Source organism: Meleagris gallopavo, chromosome Z (assembly GCF_000146605.3).
Source record: "Meleagris gallopavo isolate NT-WF06-2002-E0010 breed Aviagen turkey brand Nicholas breeding stock chromosome Z, Turkey_5.1, whole genome shotgun sequence".
NCBI lineage: Eukaryota > Metazoa > Chordata > Aves > Galliformes > Phasianidae > Meleagris > Meleagris gallopavo.
This window is the reverse complement of record NC_015041.2, coordinates 23,479,781-23,488,811: the sequence shown is the minus strand read 5'-3', so window position 1 is coordinate 23,488,811 and position 9,031 is coordinate 23,479,781. Positions and strand designations below refer to the sequence as shown.

Genomic DNA, 9,031 nt, shown 5'->3' with positions numbered 1-9,031 from the left:
CTTGGTTGCATTCAGGTTCTTTCTTTCCCTGGTTTTCTTCTCCTACTGTTTACTACAGAAATTTTGCCTAGCTTTCTTCAAGGGCAAAGCTTCTCCTTGTTCCAAATATTCAGACTTAGATATTAATGTCCCATTAATCATACAACTGTATTTCCAAAGATACAGTTCGTTGAGTTGTACATCAGCAGTTGTGTTGTTTTCAATCTAACTGTAGCTGGCTTCTCATCTGTTTCAACAGCAACAAACTTAATCAGGCTCTTTATTCCATAACAAAGTTACTGCAAAAGGGAGAACGTACCAAGAGCATGCAATACCAATAGGCTCAGTAGCAAGCATAGTAGTAAAAAATCACAGTAATTCATTCTGCTATTTTTTTCTTCTTTTGTCTCCTGTATTTTCACATTCACAGAACTACCGTGGATTTCCGCCACTGAATACCTAACAAAAGGAAAAAAAAAAAAAGAAAAAGGAAAAAAAAAAAAAGAAAGAAACCAGAAACCAACACATCAGTCTGAGGAGATTCAGTTGTAATGTATTCAGTGACTGTTCCAGTACCAGTAGGTGAAGAAAATAATGGACAATATAAGAAAGCTACTTTTTTCCTTTTTCTTTCTGGGGCCATATTGCTCTGTGGTGGATTCTTGCTTTCAGTTTACACCCTACTGTCATGCCCTTTTGAAACCTTCAGTGACTGTAGTGCAATCCTGAAGGCTTCTGGGCCTATGCTGGGTGTAACTGGATTGCTTTGCGTTTTAATTGCAAGATCAAGGGCCAGGCTTTATAGAAGCCAAAGACAGTTGCAAAATGAGCAAATGTGTCACCTTTTTTGTTGTCGAGGGAACTGCCAGTTTGTCCAGTTTCTCATCTTTGGATTCCTGTTTTTGACAAGTGGAATGCTGATTACCATCCTGGGCATTTGGGTCCCTGGCTGCAGCCGTGGCTGGCGCAGTATACAGCTCAACCAGACTAGCAGTTCTGACGGGGACCTCCAGGGCTGCGGATTACTGTCATTTCAAATCCTGGGTCCCTTCATTGTGTTTACTGGGTTGTGTTTCTTCGTGATAGCTCATGTTAGAAAGAAGCAAAACTTAAATCTCAATGAAGAACCTTCGGAAAATGAAGAACGTACTCAGAGCCCTGAATCTTTTCAGGTTACACTAGGTGAGTAAATAATGTGAGAACTTTTAAACTTTCTATTTGCCAGGGATTTACTCTGAGTGTTACATGTTTGAGCAGTAAGCATACAGATACTGTCATCTCCCACCAGACAAGCCGATGGGCAGGTTGCTTTGTCTTATGTTTTCTGTGTGATCAGTTCAGTTGCCTTTCTCCTGAGGAGTTAACCTTCCTTTTGGCAGCATCTGATTTATAATGTGGTACAAATGAGTCCAATCTCAATTCCTTTCCCTAGAAAGTGTTGCTAACACTCCAAATCACATATCTCATGGTTTCTGTGACTGGAACTCTGTTCGTCTAGAATTCTGACTTCCCACCACCCCCTAAAAAAGCTATTCATTAGCTTTGTATTATATTTCCCTGAATAATGGCCACCTCCTCTATCAATCTTCAGATGTAATTGTAACATGGTTCTGTTAATTGTAGAGCGTACTGTACTTAATGAACTATTAAGAGGGAATGATGCCCTAAGTAGTACCCTGCTGTTAATAAACCATGAATTTATTCAATATATAGATTATTCTGATAACTTTCTAGTTCTGAGGAAGGATGAATGAGTGAATTATAGCATTGCTCAACTGTCATCTGTCAGGACTTGAAGTCCAGTAAGCAAGGCAGTTGCTCTTCTGTCTGTCAGACTGCTGTACAGACCAATAACCTGATGATCCTCAAAAAAGATGAGGGTTTAGTGTCAATTTTGCATGATAAATCAAAGGGGCATAGAGAATCAGTCAGATTATTTCTTAAAGGCAGTAAAGCAAATTTTGTGGATTTCTTCCTTTCATAATTCCATCAAGAAGCATAAAACTCAAAGGTTAAAGAATGAGGACTTAATGACAGTCACCACTGTGCCAGAATGTGCCTCTCCCTAACTCAACATCTGTTATGTTCTGTGTCTTGTCAGTGCAAATGGCAAAAATAATAATAAAAATAATAATAATGAATGTTTATATGAATTATTCAAACTCAGTGACTGATACAAACTTTATTTTTAAAAAACAAAAATGTAAGCTTCTCAAATGCAAAATTGAATTGACAGGTAAGCAACACAGTACACTTAAAACTGAATTATTTATCTGTAGTTTTGTGGTACTCATGTTAGTAGTGTGCCTGAGTAATTTGGCAGAGAAACTGTCAAAACATTCAAAATCACAGAATCATAGCGGTTGGAAGGGACCTCTAGAGATCACCTAGTTCAGCCCCCTAATAAAGCAGGTTCCCTACAGTAGGATGTGCATAAAGTGTCCGGATGGGTTTTGAATATCTCCAGAGAAGAAGATTTCACAACCTCTCTGGACAACTTGTTCCAGTGCTCTGTGATCCTCAAAACAAGGAACTTTTTCTTCATGTTCACATGGAACTTCCCATGTTCCAGTTTGTGCCCGTTGTCCCGTGTCCTGTCACTGGGTACCACCAAAAAGAGGGTGGACTCATCCACTTGACCTCCCCACCGCCCTCCCTTTAGGTATTTATAAGCATTTATAAGATTCTCTCTCAGTTTTCCCTTCTCTGGATGAACACCCCCAGATCTCTCAACCTTTCCTCATAAGGGAGATTCTCCAGGCCCCGGACATCTTTGCAGATTGCAGATGGACTCCTTCTGAGTTGTCCTCTGTCTTGAACTGAGGAGCCCAGACCTGGGCACAGTACTCCAGATGTGGCCTCACCAGAGCAGAATAGAGGGGGAGGATCACCTCCATCAACATGCTGACCATACTCTTTCTAATGCACCTTAGGATGCCATTCTTGGCCACCAGGGCACACTACTGGCTCATCGCCAACCTTTTGTCCATGAGCCTTCTCCACAGAGCTCCTCTCCAGCAGGTCAGTGCAGGGTAGGGGCTGATGTGTATGGTTATTCCTCCCCAGGTGCAGGACAATTCACCTGTCCTTGTGGAACCCCATTAGATTCCTTTCTGCTCAGCTCTCCAGCCTGTCCATATCTTGCTTTATGGCATCACAGCTTCTGGTGCGTCAGCCACTCCTCCCAGCTTTGTATTATCACAACCTTGCTGAGAGTACATTCTATCTGTTCATCCAGGTCACTGATGAAGGTGTTCAACAACATGTAATCATTAATCAGGGCTATCTGTGACTCAAATGTTTTTTATTCTATCAGTATCTACTTCAAGGCTATACTTAGAAAGCGCCTGTTTTAGATGCATGAGGAAAAACCAAGTACTCATCTGCTCTTAAGTTGAGCCAACAGTAGCTGTTGTCTTTGTACATGTTTCTGAGGACAACCAAAGTATAAGAGATATGTCTCTTTGCTAAATGGATCACTTCCTTCCACTTAGTGGTATTTTCTAAAAGAAATATTCCATTTATGATTGTGCTGCTCTTTTTTTTGAACGAAACTTCAGTGTACATCTGCACTGCAGAATATAACAGATCCTTATGTAGCATCATTACTTTTTGTCTTAAAAGTTAAACAAGTACCAATACTGTAATTCTGAAGACAGGAAACATTCTGAAATTCAATTAGAATAGACAGGGAAGTTCAGTTTTCCAGAGGTAGTAATTAGTGTTTCTTTTTCATAGATGATGCTGTGTTGATGTTCCCACCTCCACCACCACCATATTTTGCTAACCCTCTGTCTTCAGCTGCTACACGTTGCCCTACGTCAACTGCTTCACCTGCACCTCCACCATACCATTCCATATTCAGTGATGGGTAAGACTGTTTAAATATCTGTTTTGTTGTAGTTTGTTTGTTTTAAATTCAAGATAATTTTTCAAGGTATCCAAGATTATGTTCTTTAACAATCACTATTAACTCTATGCTAGGCACTATGAAGTTTTCTATTCCATCACTGAACTTCCTTTAAATACTTTGCTTTACTGCTATTGAAATATCCTACTATAAAAGAGGAATCACATTCCAAAATATCTTTCACAAAAGTTAAACTTTTCAAGTTTGTTACTGGATGGGATGTCTGATGATATTCTGTGGAGGTTTTTATGTTTGTGTGTATGTGTGTGTGTGGTTTTTTGTTTAAGCCTTAAACCTGTGGCCTTATTTAGATATTACTTGATTGGAATTCTTCTATGGACTGTCAAGGAAAGGTTTTCCTCACAGCAGTGCCCCAGTGACATGGTATCCATGCTGCCAGATTTTAGGAAGCCTCTGCAGAGCCAATGCAGTGAGCACTTCACAAATATCCAGATGCCCTGTGATGCTAGAAGTGTTACTTTAGTTTGTGTCCTGTTCTCTTGGTGACTCTTTTGGAAAGTCTGTGCTGGCTTTCCATGATCATTCAGTGACAGTGTGGTGTGACAAGATATATTGATAATGTGGAGGAATAGCAGAGAATGTTCCAGGGAGCTTAAAGTGAAGGTTGCAAACCCAGTTTCGTCTCAAGATAAGGAGGGTGTCCCATGCAGGCACTTTTCCACACACTGAGCATAGGTGAGTTGCTCAGTGCTGCCACCACCAAGTTTGTGCAGCAAGAGTTTCTGAATGAAGAGTTGCTTGCATCATAAGAACTTGCAGGGATACCTTCCCTGTGGGATCCAAGCAGTGGGTTCCTATCTTGAGGGTGAAAGAGGCCACATACCAGAACTGGGTAAGGCTAGGAACTAGATACCAACATACCTCGAGCCCTCAACTTGTTTTCATGCTCTTGATGATTCAGCATTGAGTAGGCTTTACCCTTTGGAAGGTCCTCTTTGAGTCTTTTAGGACTTGTTCATCAGGATATCCTTAGTTTACAAGACTACGCAGCATATGAAGCACCATCAATGCAGCAAGAACCCCAGTCTGCCTAGCTGTGTCCACTTAGTAGTAGCTACTGGATCATTTCTATAATAGCTTTCTACTATACTCCAGACTCTTCTGCTCACATGAGTGGTAAATTCCAAAGCATCCATACCAGCTGTCTGCCTCATGTCAGTACTTCAAAACTCTACCATCTTCCTCTCAAAGCAAGCAAGCACAACCTCGAAGACCTAAATGCCACAGGAGGAGATTTATGATAGCAGTGGTGCTTATTCCTGTTACCATACTGTTTCAATCCATGTTTGTGCTTTTCTATGGTAAATTCACACACAGCTTCAGTGCTGTTACAGAGAGGTGAGGCGACTATGCTGTGTTCCTGCTCCTCATGAAGAATTGTTTGGCATAGAAATGTATACGTGACATGAGATGGCTCTGAAAGTCAAACATAAAGAATGAGGTCTTTGCTTTTCTTGGAAACTGCTGAAGTGTAATATGCTGAGGGCCATCTCTAAGGTGAGATGAGCAAGGTACCAGAACAGTGTTGGTGCAACTAACTGAGATCCTGTTGTAATGGTCAGAGGAAGGTTGTGAATACCTCGCTGCTCACTTTTGCTTTCATTGTGAGCTTAGTAGTCCACTGGTGTCCACGTACTTCTGATTCTCTGTCTCTCAGCAGCAGTTAATTGCATATGTCTAATGCATTGCTGGAAAACTTATAAAAACTTCAAGTTACCCGTAGTTTAAGATCTCAGACAGCTGGGAATTTTTGTTTCAGTGATGCAGTTCTAAGTCTAGCAAATATTTTTCACAAGAAAAGTGGAGAATGGACTGTGGTAGACTGCAAAAATGAAGATGCATTAGGAGTAAAGGTTCGGAGGTTTAATAGGATTGCCCTGCTAGAAGCAGCTAATACCCCTAAGTCAGGCTATGATGTGAATTTGAATGGAGCTGTTAGCTCTTTCTTGCTGAAATAATGGAATTTTTGTGTCATAATGAAATTCTAATGCCTATGTAAGTTGTTTCAGGGATTTCTAAGAGTTGTGCATTCATATACATTCTTGCTATAGAAGAAGGAACTATATTAATACATAATTTTCTGTTTTATAGAGCGCAGTTTGCGGATGATCAAAGAACAGTTGCTGTTAGAGATGATGAAACTATATATACAATTTCTGGGTGCAGGTCACCTTTGGGTATCTCCCCAGTGCAGTTTTCCTTCTCTGAACCACCTCCAGGCTACGAAGAAAAGACATCAGTGGAAACTAATGAATATTCTCTTTCTTCTCCTCCTTCATCTTCTTCTGTAGTGACTACTGACACCAGCTCATAGAGTGCTGTCAGGTAGACCGAATCTTCAGATGAAATTGTACACTCAGATTTATGATCTTTAAATTTATTTACATTTTCTAATAAAATCAGTAACATTGCATTTGTCTGTTTTTTCATTAACAAGCATAAATGATGAGTTTGGGTTTTAAGAAATAAGAGAATGCTGGGCTTTTGAGTTGTAAGAAAGGATTCAGTTCACTGCAAGAATGCTGAATGTTCATCTTGTTGTTTCAGTTTCTGTATTTAGTTCTTTATATAATGAAGGCAGTAAGTTGTGACTTATTTTTTTTGTCTTTTTTAGTTAAACCTCTTGGAGTTTCAAAGAAGAAATCATTAGAAATTGTTTTTATTTCTGTTTTTGTATTACTTTGTGGTAAATACTTGTCTGCTGTTACTGACTTCATATGTTCTCTAGAGCATCAATGATAGCAGTCTTAAAATATGGACCACTATAACATGGGGAACTAATATGCTGTGGAGACCTTAAATCTTGGTCTGCCTGGTAATAAACACAACGTGGCTTAATTTAGACACTCTCTGGTCCTTGTGTAAGTATAATCTCCAAGAAAATAACCTTCCTTATCCAGAGGAAGAGTCCTGTGGCAACACTGAGGATGGTTAATAGTCTAACAGTTTAATTATGGTAATGACTGATTTCAGGGAGATTATACTACTGTTGCATATTGTTTGTGGTTTATACAAGCAATACCAATTAACTTCAAGAATGAGATCCACTTAACAACAGTATCTTCCAGGAGCAAACATTATTTACCAGCTAATGCAAGACATGCTATTTCATAGAAACACATACAGCACATGTTTATAGCTGACAAAGCACTTTTACACTTCCCTGTATTTCTTTCAGAAATATGGCTTTCTTTAGGCTCATCCATACCTGTGTGGCTCCAAAAGTCAGTGGTTGCTGCCTGCCGTCATAGATTGACAAGAAGGTGCAGGTCCACTTTAGATGTTTGCACCTGCTCCCAGATTGAAAGCTGTGCTTGTAGGAGTTGAGGATAATTAGCAGGAATTAAGCTGCTGCTGGCCTTTGGCACTGTGTGACTTGCTGTGAAGTCTGTTGCAATCTCCCAGTTTGAAGAAAAACTGACATAATTCTGTGCCCAGAAACTGGAGGTGACAAAGCTACTATTTCTGCTAGATTAAGTATGAACTTCTACCAGTGTCATGGCACCCCACAGAATTGGTCTGTCCTCACCTGAGTCTCTGGACATCTGCATGCTATGGGACCTCAACTGCAGTAGGACTTGTTTTCTGTCAGGATGAATTCAAGGAAGTTGACTGTAACAGAACACTCAAGCTTTGAATTAATCAATCAGGTTCCCTCCTCTGCCTGGGAAAGGCATTTGTCCTATATTTCATATGAATGTGCTTTTCACCACCAGAGTATGGCAGGGAGATGTTTATTAACTTCTGCATTTGGCCATTTGTTTCTACTTATGTGTTATTCTCTCAGCCTTGCTGGGGTAGCAGTTTCTGCAGCAACATGAAGAAACAAACTGGTCGGTGACATGGAGTTGTATTTAGTCATCAATAGAGCTGAAAACCAGCCAGTTATGAGGAAGGTATACTTATTCAGCAAAGAAGCTGAGGAACTCATTTTCTGTCAAGGTTAAAAGTCAAAGACTGCTTAATCTAATACAGAAATATGTCTTTAATTGTGTCATAATCTTTTTCTCTCTTTCTTTAAAAAAAATACAGGCATATATGATTGCTAACTGCAAAGGCCTTGTGAGCTGTCTGCAATTTGTTCAATCAGTTTTTCCTGAGGTGTATCAAAGAGATCAGGCACATCAAGTAAAATATGATGACTCCGAGCTGAGTCTTCAGGATGTGAAACAATCTTACTGTTTTTCTTCAAAGTTACTGTTCTTTGATCTTCTACTGCAGAGTCTCCTTTGTGGTTCACTTTATTTCTGAAAACCAGGCTTCAAGGAAAGCTCCTTGGAGGCAGCTGAATGCACCTGAATTTCCTGGGAGTGATGGATTTACTTACTCTTTAAAATGAGACTTCAGAACAAAAATTTCCTAAATATCATCCTGAGAAAGTTGCCCACTAAATAGTTCATCTTACAGCTGTGCAAGCACCTTCTATTTTTGAATTGAGTGGTCATTCCTTTAAAATTCCCTGGGTGTGCTCAGTGCATCTCCATGGCTTTTTGAACACTGACAGCATCAAAGCCAGGGCAACAGCATTTGCTTATTGAGTTGTCAAAATCTATTTCAGCAAGGTCGGAAAATGTGAAAAAAGACTGGCATCTCCGCATCCACCACTGATGGCCACCACTGCATGAATAACATTAGTAGGAGGAATTTTTTTATGTGGTGAGTAGTGGTAAAATACCCATACTAGAAGGGAAGCAACACCTTGAAAAACTATAAAAGTAGCTTAAAATAGTACAGAATAGCAATTTTATTGAGGAAATGACTTACTTTACTATTGTAGTAGTGATATTATAACCCCCTTAATACCTTAAGGTTAGCTTAAGTGCTTGACATGCAAATTCTAGTAAGCAAATCAAGTTAGTTACTAATTCACATACTTAAACAGGCAATGTGGGAGATAAGGACTGCTTATCCTCTCTAAGTGAAGTTAAAGTCTGTTTGCACTGTCATTGCTTAGCTCCTAATGGGATCAATATGGCCATTTCAATATGAGAAGGATTCACAAATGCCTGAAGGGAAACTCTTTTCAAGGATAAGCCTCTTCCTGCATCACCAGCACCCAGAAAGTTTGAAAACAAACTCATCTGTAAAACTGAAATTGCAATGATTTTTTTAAATGGTGGC

The 9,031-nt window shown here is 39.7% G+C and overlaps 1 protein-coding gene across 1 annotated transcript; it reads left to right on the top strand.

Moving 5' to 3' along the window:
* Window positions 1-455: 455 nt before the first annotated feature.
* TMEM171 (transmembrane protein 171) lies at window positions 456-6,321 on the top strand. Its single transcript, XM_010725582.3, has 3 exons — window positions 456-1,161; window positions 3,718-3,850; window positions 6,002-6,321. The coding sequence occupies exons 1-3, from the start codon at window positions 531-533 to the stop codon at window positions 6,222-6,224; spliced, it is 987 nt and encodes a 328-aa protein (XP_010723884.1). The 5' UTR covers window positions 456-530; the 3' UTR covers window positions 6,225-6,321.
* The last annotated feature ends 2,710 nt before the right edge of the window (window positions 6,322-9,031 follow it).